This window comes from Rhinichthys klamathensis, unplaced genomic scaffold (genome assembly GCF_029890125.1).
Source record: "Rhinichthys klamathensis goyatoka isolate OS25496 unplaced genomic scaffold, OSU_Roscu_1.1 h1tg000311l_1, whole genome shotgun sequence".
NCBI classification, from domain to species: Eukaryota; Metazoa; Chordata; class Actinopteri; order Cypriniformes; family Leuciscidae; genus Rhinichthys; species Rhinichthys klamathensis.
Genome location: NW_026606829.1, coordinates 2,552,037 through 2,577,049, shown reverse-complemented (window position 1 = coordinate 2,577,049; position 25,013 = coordinate 2,552,037). Strand labels below are relative to the sequence as shown.

Genomic DNA, 25,013 nt, shown 5'->3' with positions numbered 1-25,013 from the left:
CCAGCATGCATTGCGACATTAAGCATGTCACCATTGTTGAGATACTTTTTTCCCCATAACGTATTTTAAAATCCGAATCCAGAATGTCTGATCTGCTGCAAGAAAGTTTTGCTGGTAATATATTAATTAAATAAATCACTTATGGTCAGAAATAAGATTAGGGACATATTCTAGTTTATGAGGCTGAAAACTTGATCATCTTGGTTTCTTTCTTATAGCAACAAATCATGTGTTTTTTTTAAACACTGTTACAAAGACCACAAACTTACACAAACAGCCAAACTGACCAACCAAAGGAAACGCTCATCACCAAAATGGTGATGACCAAATGATTTTCAATAAAAAAGAATTTGTCTATTTTTCAGTAAAAAAATAGACAAAAAAGGTTGAATTGGCTCAACTACAAAATATTTGTTAAAGAATAGTTGCACCTCTGACCTCTCCAGAAAACAAATAATGTCAATTTGACTCAACTAAACGTTTTTTGTGTGTGTGTGTGTGTGTGTGTGTGTGTGTGTGTGTGTGTGTGTGTGTGTGTGTGTGTGTGTGTGTGTGTGTGTGTGTGTGTGTGTGTGTGTGTGTGTGTGTGTGTGTGTCACAGACAGTTTATTTTCAGTTCATATAACTGTTATTTAAAAGTTGAGTCAACAAGAAAAAGCTAGAGGAAATTAGTACTAAGATTTTTTGTTGTTGTACCAGCTTACATTTTTTTTGTAGTGTGGCAGTTACTTTGTCTGTTCTTGCTCTGCCAATGAAAATAGTTCCAAACAAATGCACAGCATAAAGTTTTACACGTCTTCGAGCAACACACCGTAACTGAATGAATCTGTGTTTTGGAACGAATTGTTTGAGTGAATAATTTAATAACTTGTTCCTGAATGAATCAGCATTTCTTTTTTTACAAATCGGTTAACTAAATAATTAAATAGTTCACTCAAATGAATCTGTTGAGTGAGTAATGACTCACTCATTCCTGAATGAATCAGTATGTTACAACAAACTGGTTGAGTGAATGATTCAATGATTCACTTGTTGATAAACGAATCAAAGTTTTTGAACTAATCAGTTGAGTGAATAATTCAATGACTAACTCGTGCCTGAATGAATCAGCATCTTTGAATTAATCTGTTGATCACTGACATTCACTTGTCGCCACCTACTGATGCAACCATGTAAAAGCCAATCAAATCTCCACTACTAATGCACAGACCGTTCAAAAATCGAGGACCAGATAATAAAATGGACCTATAATAAAATGTTTAAAGTTGCAAAGATTCACGCCTAAGACTAACGAGGAGTTACAGGTTGTAAACCAAAGCACACGAGGAATACGGAGCAGACCTGCACCATCAACGCTCAGGTGGTGCTGTCCTCGAGAGACGAATCAGTGTACACCTCCCTCCTATCTGAGCTGTGACAGAGCCCCAAATTGTTTTACTCCAGGAATCACGTATTGAATTGACTTGCACACTGTGCTTTGGTGAGAGCAAATCAATGTGGAAGCTTTTTTACCAGAGTTGCTAATTGGAAATCCTGTGTGGAGACGGCAAACACAAAGCTCCATAACATTCCGCCCCTCCTTTGCTAATGCATGTTTGAGTGTTTTCTGTGTGTAAGACGCTGCTTCACAAACACAGACACACACACACTGTAAAGTCATATAAGCACACCTCATTAGGAGAGGGAACTCATTATCAGCCATGATGGCTTGGCAGGACCATTCCCAAAGCTCTTAAACAGAGGAACTGAGAACATACATGCATGGCAGCTCTACTGACAGAAGATGTGTGCACTATAAAAGGGGCTCTAAACATGGCAGTGAGCCGTTAACGTCTGGACTGTCTGTCAATGGGGAGAAAGCAGTGAGCAGTGGGTGATTCTCACAAAAACATGCCAAGGTCATATTTTACCCTAAAACCAAAAAGAAAAAAAATGCATTTTTTAATGTCAATTTATAAAAAAATATTTATAAAATGTCAATTTTTAGGACCATTATGTTTTTCACACCAATTATCACCGAAATGTTTTACTTTAGTGTTCCTGTGCAATTCTCAATATTCTGAATGGTGATTCTCAGTAGATTCTATTGACTATAATACAGGACTTTTTAAAATTCATTACTTATTATAAATTTATCAAATAAATTAAATGGAAAATAACTGCACAAAAATATATAGTATAAATATATGCTATAAAGTTGGAAGTCACAAAGTGGACTGCAGCAAGGAGAAAAAAATTATTAAATAAATATACTTTCATATGGGCAAACCATCGAGCACCGATATGTTTTCAAATATTATTAAAAAAAAGAAGGTTAATAGACAAAACTAGCAGATCAAATAGATTAGATATACATATGTGTGTATGTTTGTAATTCACAAACTGCAAGAATAATGTCAAACTGCAAAAATAAAAAGTAGTTTTCGACAGGTTTCGTTAGATTCACCCCATTGTTTAGTCCTTGCTGCTGCTGTCCAACAGACAAGACCCAGCAGGAGATAAAATCAGCCACATGTCTCTTCCTGGAGCACCAGAGCCTACTGATGTTGTTTTGGCTGATCTAGGGCTAAGTAACAGTGTAAACTGAGCGCCTAATGCCTTCATTAACCATGTGGGAAGGAAAAAGGAAGTCGTGCTGATGAAAAGAAAACCCTTTTGTATGATTCTGAAACGTGTAAATGTGTGTTTATGTGTATTCTGTATCCAGGGAGCACGATTATGACCTGCAACAATTACTACTGTCTCTCTCTGCAGGCTGTTGTTCTATATTATATCACTTTTATTGTATCCCCTGTCTCAGTAATGGACAAATGCAGACAGCATAAAACTGGTCATGCTTTCTGCATCTATCCATTTGTCCTTTGCTCAGGTTGGTTAATACTCCAGCACTGAACCATAAAATCACAAGCAAAAGAGCAAATGCAGTTTGTATGTCACTCATGAACAGGGTTTATCATGTTAATCTCCACGGTACCCCAGTGATTGACATTTTTTTATTAGACTGTGTGCGCCATGGGAGCAGGCAGAGATTGTGATCATGTGATCAAAGATCCTCTTCTGCTCTGTTTGTTCCAACTCTATGGAGCTCCTCCATTTTCATTGCTTTACCCAGGTGATGACAAAGACAGAACAAACTGACATAAAAGGCCTAAAGCTATAGAAGAAATAACTCAGAAGGGCCCTGAGCCACTGAGCCCTTGAAGCGAAGGATCCACTTTCACGGCTTAAAGGGACTCTGTTCGTTTTAAAGGCTGATTCTCACAGAAAGTATTAGCGTTATATGCTGACTTGGGGCTGTCTTCTAATTCTTATTCGCTTCATCCCTTATAAATGAACAGCGGCAGAGAGGGCCGACAAAAAATCCTTATGTGTCCTGTCAAGCAAACAAATCACGCTAAGCCTAAGCTTTGTATCTTATTTGAACTCTTATTCTACCTGCATGAGATGAACAGATGTTGAGCAAAAGGCAATGCAAATTAATATGAATTATTATGAATTCTCCCTAACCTAGCGAAGAGTTTTCAGGACTTTTCAGAGGAAGAATTGAAAGTAAAATATAAACTTTATAATTTAAAATACTGCATTCCCTTCTAGAATTTTCTAGTGAAAATTAACAATTAATAAGAGCAGTGGCCGTAAGGGTGGTGAATTTACCTTGCAATACACTGATCAAATTTTTTTGAAAGATTTATACTTTTATTCAGCAAGGATGCAATAAATTGCAAATTGTGACAGTACAGACTTTTACAATATTTCAAACTAATGCTGTCCTTTTGAATGTTCTATTCATCAAGGAATCCTGGGAAAATTGTTTCACAGTAAACACAAAAATATTAAAGGGGACATTACACAACATAGTTTCTGCCAATCTCATGTTGAAGGACAAGTTCGGTATTTTACACTTAAAGCCCTGTTTTAAGATCGTTTCTGATGAAATAGAACGGTTAAGATTGAAATTTGGACACTTGCTGCTGTCCCGAGAATTTTCGGTTTCTGTGGTAGCACCCCCCCCCCCCCCCCCACCTCCACAATGGTTGCATAGGTGCACTGGAACAATCCTTCATAAAACGCATTAAACTTTAGTTTAGGTTAAACAGGTTTTATCGTAGTTTTTGTCCAACTCCATTGACTTGACTTGGACAAAAACTACGATAAAACCTGTTGGAAAGCATCTTTTGCAGCGATTTTTGTGTGAACATATCACTGAACACCCCAGACCACTCGGTGAGTTTCACGTCTTTGTAAACTAAAGTTTAATGCGTTTTAGGAAGGATTGTTCCAGTGCACCTATGCAACCATTGTGGAGGTGGGGGGGGGTGCAACCACAAAACCGAAAATTCTCGGGCCAGCAGCATGTGTCCAAATTTTAATCTTTACCATTCTATTTCATCAGAAACGATCTTAAAAAAGGGCTTTAAGTGTAAAATACCAGACTTGTCCTTTAATCTTGAGTACCTATAGAGTAGTATTGTATCCTTCATATCTCCGAAGAGTCTTTAGTTTTATCAGATTTATAAAAGACAGATACGCTGTACAGAGTCTTTCTGAAAACAGCCGAGGCTCCTGGAGACGTGCCGTGCAGAATTCGCCTTTGGCTAAGCCCCGCCCCCCTTAGTTACTGTTGCTACGTCCGACAAAAAAACTTCATCTGGGCTCTGGAATCAACATGGCTTATGCTGTGACAGCTCTTCCTGCTAAAATTTTATCAAACTTTTATAAAGCAGCAAATAAAGCGTCCGATAGAAGTAGGCAAAAGGGCTGCAATATACGTTCGAAGGCTATATTCACGTCAAAAAATGAACCACCGCATATCCTACTAATCGAGACGGCGGCTGGGACTAACAATATCAAGGAGCAACACTGTTCATGCAAGCTGGGTGAGTCTCTATTCACTTCTATAATCGTTATTACAAAGCAAACGGACTACGCGAGTATAACGTTGTAACTTATTTATTGGCAGCGTGAGCTACACTTGTCAGGATTTGACTTCGGTTTGGGAAGGGAAAAAAACGGACACCCCCCTCCAACCTCTCTGGGAAACGCGTATCTGTGTTACAAATGCCCCAGGCACAACATTTAACCATATTTTTCATAAAATTACGACGGTAATAACCTGTCGAGACCAAAAATAACAATAAAAATAACAAAAACGCCTGTGTTAAAGTCAATGGAGCGCTGTGAAAAAGTGTCGGACCTCTGTGGGAGCTCGTTCTTGCGCTGCGCTGTGATTGGTCAATCTACATTCTAGGGTGTGGCTTAGCCAAAGGCGAAATGCAAACAGCTTCCGTAACCCGAACTTGCACGTTGATGGGCTCGCTCTTGCTCTCACTCTGGTTGATGTGTGCGCACGCTCTTCCAGGAGAAGTGCCCATTCAAGGAATTCCGCCCTTTGTGACGTCATACAGGGCCATACTCGAAAAAAACTTTCCGCAACTTATATGAATCTTGAAGGAGTGCATTTGGCACAGAAATACTCCGTCATACAGTACGTCCTATTTGTTTTTTTAAACTTTGGCCATGTTTAGCATGAGAATCCAACTCTTTAACAGTGTAAATAAGTCAGAATGCACGAAATAGCTTTAGACATCCCCTTTTTAAGCAGCACTACTATTTTTAACAATGATAATAATAAAGAATGTTTCTTGAGCACCAAATCAGCATTTTAGAATGATTTCTGAGGGATCATGTGACACTGAAGACTGAAGCAGTTATTTTAAATTGTAATTTGCTATATTAACGTTTTCACTGTAAATGCAGCATTGGTAAGCATAAGATACTCCTTTTCAAAACATTAAATCTGTAATGTGGCTGCTGTTAGGCGTTGGATCCAAGTGCAGTAAAAATGTATTGAAACAGGTCAACTGAAATAACTCTAGACAAGCAACAAGATAGGCACGTGAACGTACAACAAACACACACACAATACAACCATGTATAGGCAAGGTTAGACAAAGAACAAGAGAAGCACTGGGGTATAAATAGACAAAGGGTGATGAGCAAACAAGACACACCTGGGAAACAATCAAGACCTAATCAAGGTTACTATGGAAACAAGCAAGGCAGAAGGCAAACAGGAAATGAACACAGAACCAGGGGGGGACAGAAAACACTTCAACATAAAAGTCCTTTAGGAAACAGAGAAACACAGGCTTCTCACAGATTTAGGAATCATGACAAAAACAATGGGTGCTTCTCAATTCTTATTTGTGCATCCTCGTTTCCTTTCCTCGCGTCTCAGCCCCCTGTAGGATGCGAGGGAAGGCTGCAAGGAAAGAAAATGAGGACGGAGGAATCGAATGAAAGTTTTTTTATACATTGGAATACTTGATCACTCGAGCATCACTTCATAGCGTCATCAGCTGCGCTCAAAGGATCTGCCCTTATGTTGTTGAAGTTTGGTTATTTAAGAAATTAGTAATAAATAATAATAAAGCAAGATACCCTGTTGAAATATGTGAGATGTGTGGTTTATATAAACTGCAAAGGTAAAGTATAAATTAAAATGATTTTTACCGATGTGAAGGGGGAAGATAATGTATACGTGCGTCAAGTTTGGTCGATAAAACACTTCCGCAAAGGATACACCTGTGTATCCTCGCTCATAACTCCTCTGGAAGCCTCCTCACTCCTCGATCCTCGCGGTGCAATTAGAGAATTGAGATGTCCTTCAAGATGGCTGAGCTCGATCGGTTTCCGGGTCATAGGATGGAGGACGGAGGAGCGAGGAGACGAGGAGGGATATTGAGAAGCACCCAATATTAACAACTTCAAATGTTTGAACAGTATAGTCATTCTCCACCAGGGGGCCAATGGCAGGCAGTGTTTACTTTCTTTTTATTCATATTCTTCAACAATTTCTTTATTTGTGAAAAATACTGAAATGGGATTAATGTGAATTATGTGAAGTCTGTTTATATTTAATTAATTTTCAAATGATTTATTTCTAATTTATTAAATATTAAGTAAAATAAATATAAATTATATATATATAAACACAGCGAGTTCAGAAAAACAACTGCCACCGAATCTGTCAGCATTTTCCCATAAAATTAGTTTTGTGCATTCAGCCAGTTTCACCTAAGGGTGTTCCCATGACTTCAGAACAAAACATCTATGTATGTGGGATCTCATTTCGTAGTGTATTTGCACAACGGATCAAAACCTTCCATGCCAGAAAAGGAAGCCAGTCAGACCAGTTACAAAACAGCACCGTTGAAAGGAAACCGTGATGGTATTAGATGATAGCCTATATACACAATGGTATTTACTTAAAAGAATACCATGGCACATTTTCAACAAAAAAAACATGGTCATTAAATTGCTTTCAGTAATAGCTACTTACTTGGACACAAGGCAGAAGGCCTCTGCGCATATAGCTGGGCACGGCACCAACTTGATGACGACATGCTGAGCTGCAGCTTGGAAATGAGCTTGAGATACTTTCTCCAACACTGAGGACAGAGTGTTTACATCTGCAGACTTTGCACCTGGCTCTCCGCCCACCGTGTCCAGTATGTTCCCCCCGTGAACCACCAGCACCAGCAGATGTGTTTGACATTTCTTCTGGTGGACAAGGCACACGGAAAAGTCACAGCACAGTATTATAGAAAAGAAAGCAGTAGAATACTGAATATTTAAAAAGGATAATCTTACCTCAGCTTCCTCTCCGTCAATGCTAGTCTGAGGGACACATTTCTGCCTCCTTACACGGTACAGACTCTCTGAGCCCATTAAGGAAAGAACATGAGATGGATAGATGGGGATACATATAAAAAAAAAGAGAAAGAGGGTGATTATAGCCACTTTGCACAGATGCACAGCAAACAAAACCACAAATGATTATCGATCCTTCAAAGCACACTCATCCGCCTCTTATAAACGATTTTACCTTCTATTTATTTTCTTCATAGTACGACACAGAAAAGGTAGTGTTATTATCAAAACACCATACTGGTACCATCATATTTTAAAACAGGTCAATAAGAAACAGACAGAGCTTGGGATTTGTATCAGACAAACTCTTTCATTTTGATGTCAGCTGGTGTCATAAAAAATAACAAATTACACACAAGAGGAAGTGTACAGGACCAAAAAAAAGCTTTTCGGTGCCTCCGGATTTCCAAATATGACTGCTGGCCTTTAGCCAAAGTCATTATACCTCACCTTCACCATTGCATGCTCTATTTTTTTTTCTCCATTTGTAGCTTCCCGCTCCGTTCTGCCATCTCATTCTCACACTCTCATGATCTAGCGCTCCTGATCTGGCTGGCCTCCAGTCATTCTGACAGCATGGAGCTTGTGTGCATGCCATCTCAATGCCTTTTATTAGTCTATGTGCTTTTAGGAGGGAAATGTTGGAAACTCACAATCCACAAGGTGAAACTTCAAGGAATTAAATCCCAAAGCGGTTGTTCAAGGTAACATTACACATATTTACAACATGCCTTCTAAAACTAGTTGGATATTTGTCAATGGCGAACTTAATGAATAATAATAATGTCTGGTTTTCTTTTCCCATATTACTCAGTCCTCCTCTCATTATCGTCAAATTCCAGGTGTTTTTTCAATGATCTAATCTACAACAGTTATTGAAATCCAATCCCATCATTATTTAATGAGAAAGCATAATCTGAAAAACAGAGCCAGTTAAGAGTTATACAAACAAGCACTGGACTGATTCATAATCCAACCTTTCACAGACAAGTGTGGGAAACCGCATGTTTTTTGACCATCAAGATGATGTCATGACAACCCTGAGCTGCTGTAACATCAAACAGACTGAGCCGATGATAGACCAGACTACTCCTCTTAATGGCATATTCATTCACTTCTAAATCACTAGGTCTCCAAGGAGCAATTGTGTTCATTGAAAAGCTGTACCCGCCTGTAGAAAAACCTCCCAATAGTGAGAGCCTGTGCTCATCCCAGCTGCAGGCTTTCATTCACAGTCGCACCATAAGGAAAACAGTCAGGGAGCAGAGCTGTGTTCTCTCCTGTGCTTTACACTGTATGCTGCCAATAAGCCGCAGCATTTTTAGGCTCCGTGCCACTTTCTTAATAGCCTGTCTGACTACATCCCCAGATGCATGTAAGACACAAACAAATTCAGCTTACGTAATGAGTCATATATATGGATAGACAGAGACAGACAGACAGACAGACAGACGGATGGACGGTGAGCTTTGTGTGTTAATGAAATTCCACAGTAGGAATTTAATGCTCGGCCAGAGCGGCAGAGCGGGAAACGCTGAGAACTCCCACAGTTTAGTTTCAATTGGGCTCAAAAGGTGAGGAAGTGATGGCAAAGAGATGGAGAGAAAATAATAACAAGCAATAAGGATAGGAGAACGAAATGACAAAGTGGGGGACAATGGGGACATTTTGTTCTTATTCACTCTGCTCTGGAGTTGCTTTAGCTCATGTCCTATGTTTCCTACAGACACCCAGCTCTACCCCTGCAGATTTATAGCATCCTGTAGAGAAATACAGAATCAATGGACAGGGAGAGAGACCGAGCAATTAGAGAAAGAGAGAGATACAGACAGGGAGGGTATGTGAAGAATGCGATGGAGAAAGGAAGAAGAACGGAAGAAGAAAGAGAAAGGAAGAAAATACTTCCAACAAGTTGGACCAGGGTCAAATGTGTATTGACTGAGCTCGTTCCACCTTTTGATTGCACAATCATATAGTTTAACGAAACGGATCTCTGCCAGGGAAACCTGAGCCAAGATAACACTACAGAGAGGACACATCCCTCCTGCCTGCCAAAACAGACCCAGCCTGAAAAGCACAGTCTGAATCATGGACCAAATCAGTTATTTTGACTAAAAATTAATCAAAAAACATCAGTGTGGTTTTTGTTATCTTTGCAAGCAGCAACATTAAAATGCACATTTGTAAGCTTGAAAACTATGAAACTAAAATCAATCTTTACCTTTCATATAAAAACGTCATATATACAACATAATGTCATTGAAATAAATAATACTGAAATAAAATAATATTCTTATTTTGCACATAAATATTTGGTCTTATTTAGACGAATATTCAAATAAATAAAGGGGACGGGAATTTTTTAATTAAAATTCCGGATGGAAATATTTGTATAGGAAGAAAATATCACTATCTAGTGCTCACCAATGAGAACATTTACAATATTTTTGATCAATTCAGGAAAATTTAGTGTAAAACTTTTCAAACACAAATGACCTCTAATAGACTCTCATTAGGAAAGAGCAAAAGCTTAGATAAAGATAAAGACTCATCATTTGATGGAAGGCAACAGCTGCTAAGGTAGGATTGGTCTATAATGTTTTTAAAGCATGACGCGGTTGTCACAGTCACTAGCTCTGTCACCTCTACGGCACTACACTTCCCAGCATCCCTCATGTTTTCCACCTGCACACTATCGGCCATCACCTGATCACCCATCACAGCTGTTTGTCATTGTCTCGTCACCATCATCTGCTTCACCTGTTTTCTGTTAACCAGTGTTCATCTGTGTTTGTATTTAGTTCCTTTCTGTTCAGTCACTCTCTGTCTGTTCTACTTTGTCTGTTATAGTAAGTGTGTGTCAACCTTCTGCTTGTCTGTACCTTTAGGATTTATATTATAAGTAAAAGTTTGTATTGGAACTGCTGACTCCTCTTCTTCTGCACCACACGTGACAGCGGTAGAATGTCAAGACAGAGAGATATAAAGAGAAAGGGATCAAGGAGAGAGAGAATGACTGAGCAACAAGAGAATAGAAGTGACAAACGAAATAGATCAAGATTGAAAGAGACAGAAAGAGGGCTGTTCAGAGTGCAGATATGCATTTATAATGGAGATAAACATGAACGTGTTGCCAAAAATATCACGAGGTTGACAGTGGCTGCAGGGCAGTGATCGGTTGAGCTCATGCAGAGTCTCAACAGAGAAGTTACGAGTATCTCTCAACTGAAGAGAGCTAGAGATGATCTCAATGAAATGTTGCTCTGATCACATGCTGTAGTGTGGAGAACCAAAAAACAGACATACCAAAACTGAATTGACAACGGTGCGGAACAAGCAGTAAGTGTATCAAAAATACTAGGAAATGCAGAACTTATGCAGATTAGATGCAAAAATACCAATCGCTTAGCTGATAATGCTGGAGTTTATGGTGGATACAGTGCTTAAACCATGTAGGCTACTTAATACATTATTTAATTCAGATTTTAAATGTTATTATTTATTAACATATGCATATTTGCATATAACTGCATATATATGCATATTTATTGAAGAACACACCGATCTTGGCACTTCTGGAATTACAATTTATTAATTGAATATATCAATACTCCGAGTTTCTGTTAATAAAAAAAGTCTGCAAAACGTTTTGTCATAATTACAGGAGAAATATTAGAAATACTGAAAATATTAAAGTGCTTTTATTTTATTTAAAAATGCTACAGTAGCAGGGCTTTTTTTAAATGATATTTTTATGTTGAATTTTGGTTAAAAACTGTGCTTTGAATATTGTGTTGGATAACAGGGGCCTTTGAAAAACATTTTTTTTTAAAACACACCCCAAATCAGTGATGAATGGCATTCTGGCCACTAATAAAGGGTTCCTATTATGCTTTTTCACTTTTCAACTTTAGTTAGTGTGTAATGTTGCTGTTCGAGCATAAAAAAGATCTGCAAGGTTACAAAGCTCAGAGTCCACTCCAAAGGGAGATATTTTATTTTAACAGAGTCTACTTTCCAAGAACCGCAACAAACAACTTGTTTGGCCTACAACGTGTTATTGTGGGCTTTATGAAGTCACAATGTTACTCATTTAAATAATTTCCGCCCATGGAATATGCAAAAAAAGGTGCAAGGCTTGGTTGAGCTGCATTAGAGAAGACAGTGTTGTTGCTATGTCAAAGAGACGCTGTTTTGTCCACCCCGTTTCCAAAACTCCTTGGTTTGACCTGACGAAACTTGAGTGGTTAAAATTGATTATATAGAGACTATATATGACGGCTAGCGTAATCTGTGGTTGAATGCGAATGTGATTGAAAAAGTCCCTTTCGCATTTTAGTAGTGCGTCCCCCAATCGCGCCCTAATGAAGAATCAGCCCCTGCCTCCGCTCCTCTGTGAGAGATACGAGACAGGTATTGTGCCGAATTTCAGAATTGGTTTAAATATTAAATATCCTTAATATTTACACCTGAGCAGATGAAACTCGGGGTTATGGTAAGGTACGTGACATTTCCCGAACACGGGGAGCCAATCACAGGACATTTCGTGATTTCGCAAGGAGGGGCTTCATTGAAACATGAACCAACAACTCATTCAAGACAGATAGGGGAGAGAGGTGCTGTAAAAAAATTTTTTTTTAACAATAAAGCGTGAAATCATATCCTGGTACACCCCAAAAACAAAATTAAGACTTCGTAAAAGTGCATAATAGGACCCCTTTAAATTGATTGCTTCTGCATGGTGTGATTGATGTTTTGTGAAACGGTTACAGACTGTCACTTTACTTTGAGACGTATAACGATGAGTTGTGGCCACAGCCACATGGGAAAAGTTGCGATTTCAGGAAGAGCAGAGAGGACATTTCTGACCATCTGCTTGACAGGGAACACACCTGGCTGTACCAAATCTCAGATGCAGAATGTTAAAAATAACACATTCCAGCTTCTCGTCAAGGACAGCAATATGGTCAGTGGAAATACATTCAACAATCTGACCCCAGCAATAAGAAAATAAGAAAATATGAAGGAAAAATACAAACTCACGCACTTACAAATTTATCGCCACAAATTCACTGTGAGGAGCACATACCGGTAAGCTGAATTCCACCCAAATTCAAGTCTGTGTATGTGAGCATGTGATTGAAGTTACTGCAGCAGAGCATCTGTACTCTCTGCTGTGTGTATGTTTGTATGTGTGTATGCTGTGTGGCATTCTGTGAGTAGACAAGTCTGGGCACCCTCGTTGCACAAGTGACGAGTCCAGGTCTAACACCTGTGTCCACCACCATCACACTACAGAAACACATCAACCTGGGAGGACACATCACAACAGGGGGCTGTTCCATAAATGAAGCTTAGAAAAGCGGGGATTAAACTCCAACACCGGACTTGAATGAGCCTAACAAATAAGTTGGGGCTAAAGTGGTTCCATAAAAGGTAATTGAAGTTCACACAATCTCACTAATTTGATCCAGGTTTATCTAGTCTAGATAATTGCGTGTGCACGCGTTTCTGAAGCAGCCCTAGAGGTCGATCGTGGATCAAATCGATCCATCATCAAACAGCGTAGTTTTTGTGCTGTTTTATGCATTTGTGACATGTTTTTTTCCCCCCTCAGTGCAAAAATTACATTTTACAGTTATATTCTCCATCTGTAAATGTTAGAAAGTCGTGCAAATGTATCCATTTTGCTGCTAATCTTCATATTGAACGAGCGCTGCTGCGCGCATGCGCGCCAAATAGGAGCGCAATAATTCTGATTAAAAAATATACATTTTGCTTGGAAAATTAAAATGCGATATTTTAGAACACTAGAAATATCTTCTAATTATAATAATTTCTCTTTAGGATGTTGGATAAGTTGCAGTGAACTTCTAGCTCATTACACTCATTTTATACTTCTAATAGGCCTAAATAAAAAAAATTGAACAGAATTCGCCTAATTCAGGGAAGATTTTTTTTTAAGAAACTAAATATATAAAGATACAAAATATAGTTTTGGGTATAGGACCTATGCTAATAAAGATATAGGCCTATACTTATTTAGAATGCTGAGAATTGCAGCTTTTAATGCAATGATTTTTTTTTTGAGAAAGCAAGAATCCCCAGTTTTAAATGAGTGGTTAGATTTAGTTTCTAAAGTACATTATGGAGAGGATAACATTAAATTAAGAACAAATGTATACATTTTGAAAAGATATGTGCAACTCTAAAATCAAAGAATATTCCATAAAATAAAGGAATATATATTGGCCTACATTTACTACATTTTTATGTAACCTTCCCTTTTATTTCTAGTTATTTGTAATTTTATTTATCTACTTATTTAATATTGAATATTTGATATTTAAATAATATTACTTGAATAACTATTAGGAATTATGTGTCATTCATTATAAGAGTTTGATATATGTGAATGTTATATTTTTATTAATATTTATTCATTGTTTTATTTATATGTACAGTGGTGTGAATAAGTTATTACCCCCATGCTAAAGTTGCCTAAAAAGAGGAATAAAAAATCATCTTTTGGAAATTGATCTTAATGCCTTAATCAGAAAAATGAGGAAAAATCCAACCTTTAAGGACACCAATTTTCTTTGTGTATGAATAATGTATCATAAATAAATAAATGTTCTTCCTTAAAATACAGGGTGCATAAGTCAGGCCCCCCCTATGTTAAATTCCCATAGAGTCAGGCAGATTTTTATTTTTAAAGGCCAGTTATTTCATGGATCCAGGATAATATGCATCCTGATAAAGTTCCCTTGGCCTTTGGAATTAAAATATCCCACATCATCACATTCCCTTCACCATACCTAGAGATTGGCATGGTGTTATTTCAGTTAGCCTAATAGCTGGTTTGATTTGCATTGAAAGATGATCTTATGGAAAGTACCCCATGCCAATCTCTAGGTATGGTGAAGGGAATGTGATGATGTGGGATATTTTAATTCCAAAGGCCAAGGGAACTTTATCAGGATGCATATTATCCTGGATCCATGAAATAACTGGCCTTTAAAAATAAAAATCTGCCTGACTCTATGGGAATTTAACATAGGGGGGGCCTGACTTATGCACCCTGTATTTTAAGGAAGAACATTTATTTATTTATGATACATTATTCATACACAAAGAAAATTGGTGTCCTTAAAGGTTGGATTTTTCCTCATTTTTCTAATTAAGGCATTAAGATCAATTTCCAAAAGATGATTTTTTATTCCTCTTTTTAGGCAACTTTAGCATGGGGGTAATAACTTATTCACACCACTGTATGTGTTGGTATTATCACAAAAGAAAAAAAAGTAGAAGGAAAAATAAGGAATATTTATTGGGGGAAAATAATGTCTTTAAAGGAACTGTCCATTTGTATAATTGTGTTAAATGTGTTTGAATTGAAAGACATAATAAAGTACATAATATATATATATATATATATATATATATATATATATGAGACAGTGTAGAAAAAAGAATTCTCTGATAACCGAGGCATTCCTTAATTAAAATGTCTTTATTACAAAAATGACATGTCCTAAACGGACAACTTTAAAACGCCTTATATATGTGTCTATATTGTAGCCTTATTTAAGTTGATTTTCTGTATACTGTGTATTTATAAAGTCCAATAATGGTATTAGAGACTGTCAGTGGTAATATCATTGTGTTCTTGTCGGTCAGTGTTGAGGATCTGTGTAACAACTGAGGCTTAGCCTGACAGTTAGCCTGCCCTGGACCAGGCTAGTTTCCCAGCATAAGTTGCCAGGGTAACTGAGTTTGAACTTTTTTAAGTTTGATTTATGAAACCGAATCTACCAAAAATAAGCCTGACTAACCGAAATAAGCCTGGCTTATACTCTAATCTTGGTTTATGGAACAGCCCCCAGGTGTGTATGTTAACACTGAACAAGCCCATTTATTTTGGCTAGATGCATCAACAGCATTCATCTCCCATTGTAGGATAGAAATGTGTCAGCCGCTAGAGATTCTGCTGTAACATTTGCACTGAAGTACATTCACATTTTGATTTAAAAATTTGTCAAAACTACAGTCTATTCGGTCAACTACTCTTCACTTTAAAGTGTAGACAATTTTGTTGATTATAATGGAAGTGAATCAGTTTCAACACCCATCGTCCAGGATGGTACTTCAGGTTTTTAACTTAAAATACAAAATTTAAATAAAAAAATGACTGTAGGTAAAAAAAAAAAAAAAAAAAAAATAACAAAGCATTGTGTTACTGTAGGGTTTTAAAATAAAGTAAAATAAAAATTAAATTAAATTAAAAAAAAGGATGAAATTCCTTTCATTTTAAGTATTATAAAATACTGTATGTATGTGATGAGTGATATAAGACTTTGGTCATACCAAATACTCAAAAAATGTGTTTGATGAAGCAAATCAAATTTATTTAGTAAAAACATGAAAATATGATTTTGTTCAGTATTTTCATTTTGTTGTAATAAATAATCCACTTACTGTGTGTCATCACATGGAGCTCTGAATAAAGAGGAAACTTAAGAGATAAACTTATGATGGGGAAATTTTGTACTAAAGACAAATGCGCTTGAGCCGCGACATATTTTCTTAGGTAGACAGTCATTTGAATCGCAGGCATGACTAACATAAGGGTGGGCCATCATTCTTTGCATTCACTTTAAACCATGTAATGTTGCAGTTGTACTTGCCAAAGACAATATTTACTTGGACTTAGCGCTTGGCAAGTGTTAATTTTGGACCCCGAACACATCATTCTCTGAACAGCAGAATCTGTCACAGTCTGGAATCGGTGTCCTTCAGTGCTGCCAGATACATACGAGTCAATGCAACAATCGTGAGGTCTCCTTCTGTGCCATTACGCTCCATCATCACCTTATTGTGGTTCTTTTCCTCCCTTCTCTCTCATTCTTTTTTTCTCTCTGTGGAGTCATCTTATTGTTCCTAGCTTTGTGTGTCTTCAGTTTTCCCTGCTTGGGGCATTCTGTGGTTAAATGGGCAAAAGAAAAGGAAAGAAAAAGTAATTAAATGGGAATTAGCGAGTTAGGGAGATTGTGCCTACAAGAGGCATATGTTTAAAAAACGACTTGGCAGAGGCTCGCGAGGGGGAGAATACAGATGAGGCATGTTCGAGTGTCTGGCACGGAGGGGCCGTGTCTGCGAGCAAACAGAAGTGATGTGAGCCTGTCAGATAAGCTGAGCAGATAACGTGTGTGATTCGATCAGCCAACAGAGGCTAGGGCTCTTATTTTCTGCATTAATTAGTAATCTTTTCAAATGTATTCAGCCAGAGCTAGAGGTCTAATCAGAACCTGGACTGCACAGATTTTGCTCTTGTCACAATAGCGCCGACTAGGTGATTAACATTTGGAAACTTGAGTAAAATGTTAAAAGGGGAGAGAAACAGACGATACATTTCTGTTATAGTGCCAGACAAACACTCTGGGACCCTGAGATGCTGGCTGAATCAACAGTCAAAAAAGTTGAGATCAATAAGCTCAAGAGCAGATCGGTTCCCCTGGTGGCTATATTGTTGTTGACGGCTGCACAACTTGCCACGGCTTTGGAAGATCTGATGATATATGAGGGGAAAATAATTTAAAACTAGCAAAAAATATTATTTTACATTAACAATAATTAATAATATTATATAATACTTTAACAATCCATTCTCTTTCTGATAAAAAAATACACATTCTAGATGGGAAAGTGCCAGTAAATAAATTGCATTGGTCTAAAATGATCACATGAAACTGCTAACAACAATATTAAATTATCCACTTTTCTTATCTTACTTCAGGATTATTATCGTTAAAGGTGCTGTATGTAATTTTTTTGCCTGTACTAAAACATAACAATACTATATTTCAGTTTTGTTCAATGTTCAATGTTCATATTAGGGATGTCCCGATCCGATCACGCGATCGGAAATCGGGCTCGATCACGTGGTTTCAGACTCGATCAGAATCCGACGTTACCTCCCGATCAGGACTCGGGTAAATTAGGGGTGTAACGGTAGATGTATTCGTAATTATTGAACCGTTTCGGTGCGAGGCTTCCGGTTCGGTACGCATACAAACCGATCGATTCCTAGAACCATTTTTCCTGCAGACAAAATCCGCGCTGGTGCGATCACCACAACGCTGCACAACATCAAATGGCAAACGTAATGAAAGCGGAACGAATCTTCGCTACTCATTATATTGCGCTTAACGGACCATATCAGTTCGGACCAGCAACATCTGTGCAGCGCGAGATCAAGCGACACTGTGCTAAGAGATCCAGTGAAGAAAACATTTGAATTCGTCACTGAAGTAATAACATCGCCTCGAGATCTAGTGAGAAGCATTCACATTTCTCCGTTATTACCGTAGATCTCTATTAGATCAAACAGCGCTGACGTGGACACCAGGAGAAACATTGTGCCGTGAATAAACATGGATTTAATGTTGCACTTCAAAACTCAAATATTATATAAATATATATTTAAATGTTATTTTTAATGTGATTACCAAAACATTATTTGTTCATCCTTCAAAGATTACCCCCATTTATAAACCCAAAAGTTTCAAGATGTAGGAAAACTCAAACTTATTTAAAAATAGTTTTTCTTTTAATAAATAGGAAATTTCTCTGCCATTTCTTTCTTTTTGCTGTATCGTATCGAACCGAACCGCAAATTTTGTGAACTGTTACACCCCTAATGTATATATATATATATATATTCTCATTATTTTTGTATACACTTTTAAAACATTTTTATTTTTTGTTTACATGCCGGTATTTTAAGGTGAGGTGCTATTTGGTTTTTTTATATTAGACTTTTTCTATATTTACTGTTGCACTAAAGTCCAAAAGTGAAGATTTGATGTTATTTATTACTTGATTGTTCAAGCTACCTCACAGAAGTGCTCTGTTTGTTAACAGAGTTGTTGAATGTTAAAATAAGGTGAATTAAATCAAAAATAAGGAACATCCTGGATCTGTTTTTTATCTCTTCTTTATTCTTTTTTTATGTATTATATAAGTATCGGATCGGGACTCGGTATCGGTAGATACTCAAAATCAAATGACTCGGACTCAGACTCGAGGGCAAAAAAACCTGATCGGGACATCCCTAGTTCATATACTGAAGCCGGTTATTCTACTTTGAAATGTGCGTTCCGGGTCGGAATGTCTGTTTTTGTTTTGGTCTGTGTGATCCCGTCCACTGTCAAATTACCCAATAGTATTTCGACACCCTGAGTTGCAAGTTGGCAGAAAACACAGCGTATTGCAACCATGGAAGCCAGCGAACAAACTGGTTTGGTATTTAAAGAAATGGGCTCAGGGCGATCTGTAGTCAGATCAGCCTGTAATGCATTTGTCTGAGGTCAGGTCTTTTACTATTTATTTCAGAGCATTTGACAGGGCTTGACATTAACTTTTTGAGGCACTTGTCCTTCGGACAAGTAAATTTATGTTTCTCTTGTCCATGCACAAAAGTCACTTGTCCGGGTAAAGATTTATAATTTTATCTAGGGCTGCACGATTTGGGGAAAATGTCATATTGCGATTATTGAGTTCAATATTGCGGTTGTGATATGCGATTGCGATATAATAAACAAATGGTTTCATGAGTCAACTTGTTTGGTTCTAAACCAAATGCACACACAGATTAGTGATAATTCTGAAATTAGCAATAACAACTAAATGATTGATAACACCTATAATGATCAATAAGCCATTGATGTCTGGATAAAAATTAACTGTCTAACAGGTAGGACATATATACAGAAATTGAATAACGTTATCAAACAGTCTGGGCTGCATAAATTATAAATTATATATAGACTACTACTTATTGAAGCTACACAAGTTCTTTAGTCAAGAGCAGTGAGTAATTTTCTCTCTTCCCTTTGTTCTTTCAGTAACTTTACTGACAGAACGCTTTATTGGTAGCTGGCCCTTTAAGAGCAGCCTGTGGACAGAGACGCGGATATCACACGCGCCTCATTCTCTCACGAGTCACAACTCTTTATGTCCATCATAAGACTGTTCTTATGTTATGAAGATACTCGACAAATGACATTTTGGCTTAATTGTGTGTGTTGTTGATGTTCGTTCAAGCGCGAAAGAGAACTTCTGGCGCGCGGTCTGTGCATGCGCATTATACTGGCGCGCGTCTTTCTGTGAGTCACATTCAGGACATTCACAGGCAGCGCGAAAAAATGTGTTCGTTTCAAATCGGTAAAATTAAATCTGTAAAATAGACGTAACGACAGGCACATAACGTGACAAAATTGTTGCATTTTAATTTATTCTGACTTACTCTGAAATGATTTACTTCAGTAGTTTACGTTGTATCCATTGTTACAGCAAATCTCCGTCAGGTTAGTAACGGACTAAAGTCCAGTTTTGAGTGGAGCATATAGGGCATGCCAACTGATATTTTAGTTCCGGCTAACACTTGGCACTGATTCAAGTGTACTTAGACTGTAAGGGTAATAAAGGTAATTTCCGTTTAGGACAATGTTGCTCGACCAACTAAAATAGGATGAGCCTTACCTCGTTTATTATAATATTACTGTAGCTAAGGTCACATGGGAAACCATGCCACGATCAAACCATAAGCTACTATCAGAGAAAGTAATGTTGGTCGGCTTATATCTGTAGTAGTGGTAACCTCTGTGACCTCTGACTAGAGATAGTGTTACTTTAATTCAAGTATACAGATCTAATTTAATTGGAATAAAAATACTTTACATACTGAAAAGATGCAGGAAACCTTCACCAGCTCTATTGGAAACCGTATTTTGGGCCGATTGTGGCGGGCCTTACAGATTAAAGATAAAGATTTTTTATGAAATATTTTTTACTCACAATTTTGACCCAATAAAATATATTCATTATAAAAATACCATGCTGTAATAAGATTTTATTCATTTAGAGTTTTCTAGGTTTAATTAATGAATCCTCATTTTTTTCAGGTTTTTCAAGACTGTTGGTTCTTCAAAGAAAAAAAAAACTGTTGTTAAGGGGTCAAATTAAAATAAGAAATATAGATTTTTAATTGTTTTGTCTTATTTTAAATAATTGTAGATGGAAGTTTGGTGAGGTGGGCCCCAGGTGGACCTTGGCCCCTGGTTGAGAGCCACTGTAATAGGCACATCTAAGCTTCAAATTACATAGAAGCAGCATAAATGTGCATACACGGATTTATAATCATGATAAAAGTGCATAAATGAAGAAAAGGTCAATCTTTAAATCAACATCATATGTACAGTGGACAGAAAAGGTACAAAGAGGTACAGGGGGAAAATTGGAGATCCAGAGACCGGAGGTGTCTGGCTTCTGTCTGGTGCTTCTCTTTGAGGCATCATCAGGCTGTTTCAATGGCTCTGCCAATGGGCACCCAAATCTCTTGGCTCCACAGGGATTCTGTGCCAACTTCCATCTGTGCTCACATAAACAATCACTGCCTGCACAACGCCCTCACCTCGCTAATACAGTACACATGTAATCAAGATGATTAGGCAATGCCACTGACTGAAAAGTAATTACTTGAAATAGCAAAAGAGCAAAAACAAAACCACAGCCCAGGCGTACCTGGACGTACCCAAGACGCAAGTTTATAAATTGAGAGAGCGTCACAAAAGTCTCCAAATCCCTAAACTGTCTGGTGTGGCGCCAGCTATCAGTCACGCATGTAATTCCTTAAATAATCAGGTCGTCAATTAGATAGTCAATCAGGTAGCCCTTAGGGAAGGTAATCCAGATCCTCTAGATCAAAGATTGATGAGAATTACCTGTGAGGAACTGCAATTAACTGGAGTGTCTGCTTTAAAAGTCTTAATGAGCCCGCATTAAATTGATTTATAGAATCATTATCATCTTGCTATGAAAAGTAAAAAATGGTAGCATGGATAATGCATAAGTCAGATTTTAAAAAGTACCTATAAAAGCAATCCCTCAACCTCTATGAGTTAAGAACCCAGTCAAGTACAGCAAGGAAACAAAGCTTGACTGATGAAAAGCCAGACTGTATTCAGAAACAAAAAATAAAAGCAACAGGTACTATCAAGAGAGAAAAAAGAAACATGTCTCCTGCTTTTCTAACTAGCAGTATCGCTGATTTTACTAGATTTGACATAAATGGACATGATATAAAGGACAATCAAAATAGCTCTAGCTTACCTTTAATGCAAAGAAAGATAAAATAAATATCCATCATTTAGTCAAAGACATTGAACGCTCTACTCAGACAACGACTTTTCATGCCAAACAAATTGCGCTCCACATGGGAGACATGACACAATTGTTTTAAATTAAATTTGACATTAGAAGTTTGCTAAGCATGTTAAAAAGCATAAAATATGCATAGCACAAATATTTATAGAAAATAAAATAAATAAAAATAAGAAACAAATCAAATTTATATTAATTAATAATCCAATTTTAATTACATTAAACTGCAACAATTAAAATATGAATGAAATACAAGTTTACTTATAATCAACATTTCTCAGACCTCCTTTCACTGTGCTCTTCGCAATGCATTCTGGAATTGTGTTCCCCGTGAAGTAAAATGTAATGCTGTCTAAGAATGTGAAAATTTTCACGAATGGAGCGAATCCATGATGCCTCAAAATGTTGCCTACATAGAAAGGTTAGACAAATGCTCTGACAGGTTATTGTAATATTTGAAGGATGGACGCTACAGGCTGGAACCTACTGCTGTCACTCAAGTGTTTCAGTATTGTACACGGATCAATCAAGAAACCCGCTATTTTACTCCACGACAGGCTCAGACAGCATCACTGAGATCAAGCTGGCTGGAATCTGGACGGGAGGACCCCCCGCTAGCTGCATCTGAAAGTATACAGCACGGTTTTCTAATTAACATCAGTCTTTCGCACACCAGGTAGAAAGCCCCCTATTTGACAGGCTAATTCATCTGAAACCTTAAAGCTACAATATGCAATTTTTTTCGCCGCTACGAGTCGCTAACCTCTTACAATAACAAAGGCGTAGGTTGATGACGCATAAGTGGAATTATGGAACTTGTCGTCATGCTGATGGATCTAATAATGTTTATGGATGAGTGAAAACATTCATGTTTTTAACATGACTGTGGTATGAAGCAGGGCGCGATCGCTAATGAGAGACAGATATCAGTGCCACACGCGAGTCCCGCGGATATAAAGGAATAATACCCAATCATTTCATACCGAACTACCCGCAAGTGCAGAATTACTATTCACACATGTCAGTTTATTAGACGAATGAAACTTGTGAGGTAACGCAGCGCTATATCACTTGGTCTACACTATCACACTAAACTGCATTTGAGTGTGTTGAAAGTTATAATGTTATTCTATGTGTTAGTTTGTTGGCTGTATGAGACTAGCAAGTAAGCTAGATCAACATTAGAATAACATACTGATCATAATCTGTCGAAGTTAGTCGCGGACGTGAAGTTCTCGGCATTTCGAATACACCACGCCGATATTGATCCTCATTTTAGTTCACATTATTTAAAATTGGAATTTCTCTGAAATAAAAAAAACTTTGGGGATATTATAAGTACACAACTGCAGGAAATGTATCACACTGTGCAAGTGATTTTTGGATATTTTATTACAAAAAAAATATATACTTACATATTGTACCTTTAAGTGTCTATAGTTGTCAGGGTACTCCAACACTTAATCCTTTCAATAAAATATCTCAACTGTAGGCAAGGCAAGGCAAGTTTATTCATATAGCACATTTCATACACAATGGTAATTCAAAGTGCTTTACATAGAAGAAATTAAAATAATCAAAAGAAATAAGATTAATTAAAAAAAAAAAAAAAAAAAAAAATACAGTAAAAACACGAACAGTGCACAGTGCTGATTCAGTGTGGCTAAACAGATGTGTTTTGAGTCTGGATTTGAATGTGACTACTGTAGGGGCACAACTGTAATGGACTATAGGGAAATAACTGGGATTCAATATATTTAACATTAAGTTTAGAAACAGAAAATTCCCACTTGATGAAGAGATTCATAAGGCTGAATGTTATAGTTAAATAATGTCAATGTTATTTTGATGGATCAATCTATCTATCTAATATATATATAGAATACCATTCAAAAGTTTGTGGCCAATACGATTTTTTTTTAATAGAATTTAATACTTTTATTCAGCAAGAATGCATTAAAATAAAAAATGACAGTAAAGACAATAATGCTACAAAAGATTTCAATCTATTCAAATAAATACTATTCTTTTGAACTTTCTTCATCAAAAAGTTCTGAAAAATTATCAGTTTCCACAAAAAATGTTTAGCAGTATTACCATTTTAACTGGGATGATAAGAAATGTTTTTTGAACACAGAATCAGTATGAAGTAGTATGAATTTGATGTGAAATATATTATATAATTATAAGTGTGAACCAGATTCAAACAGTCATTAAAGCCAAAAGTAAAAATATAACATTTCAGCTTCCTCTAACTATATTTGTACAATTTCATCATACATTTTAATACAATCTCAATGTTTATATACTTATGTTTATATGTACTATTTTTACTATTTCCCCCACATAAATTTTTACTAAAACATTTTAATAAAAGAAAAAAAAAGATTTAATGGTGGATTTGAGTTATTTTCAAAACTAGTCTAATGACATGATCTTTCAGAAAATGGCCAAATAAAACACATAAAAAAATCATTACAATGTTGCTTAAAGTTGTACTGCCAACAAAACAGTCAAAAATATAGTGAATATTCGAAATTTCACCCAGCTCTAGTATGCATCAGTTTAGTACTAAGGGCAACACAATTCAAAATTCAGATTATACAGGAATAAAGAATATTCAATAGACTGAGCATTAACAAACTTATTCTAATATCCTGAAGGCATGAACCTGCATTTCAAATATATATATTATATTTTTCGGCATAATGAGTGAATTTCTTTTAGAATAAGTCATAGTCATTAATCACAACACATGGTCTTGAGAGGAGAATTTATGCATGGTGAGCAATTTCACTAAAGGGACCGCCTAAAGCTAACATCACTTTCATCTTGCAGGAAGAAGCATTCTGGTACAAGACACTTGAAAACTAAGCTGATAGGGGCTTGGCGGGGTCAACGCCTGCCTCTCACTTAGCTCATTTATCGCTCTGCTGCATCAGCTCAAGTCTCCATCCCCCTGAGAGCCATCCAATAGACCAATCATATTTCACACAGGAGGCAAACAAAAATGTGAGAAAAGGTCACTTGAATTATTGAGGCGAAGAAGGGTGAATTATCTTGATGCACAATCTGAG

General features: G+C 37.0%; 1 protein-coding gene across 2 annotated transcripts in view; it reads right to left on the bottom strand.

Annotated features, from left to right (window-relative positions):
• Window positions 1-25,013, bottom strand: part of pitpnm3 (PITPNM family member 3) — a 100,988-nt gene that overhangs the window by 34,919 nt on the left and 41,056 nt on the right. Inside the window, exons 4-5 of one of the 2 annotated variants that reach the window (XM_056271070.1) lie at window positions 7,654-7,721; window positions 7,343-7,563 (exon numbers count right to left, since the gene is read on the bottom strand). In XM_056271070.1, the coding sequence (XP_056127045.1) occupies window positions 7,343-7,563; window positions 7,654-7,721 (289 nt within the window). The remainder of the gene's footprint in view (window positions 1-7,342; window positions 7,564-7,653; window positions 7,722-25,013) is intronic. The other variant, XM_056271071.1, reaches the window with a different exon arrangement.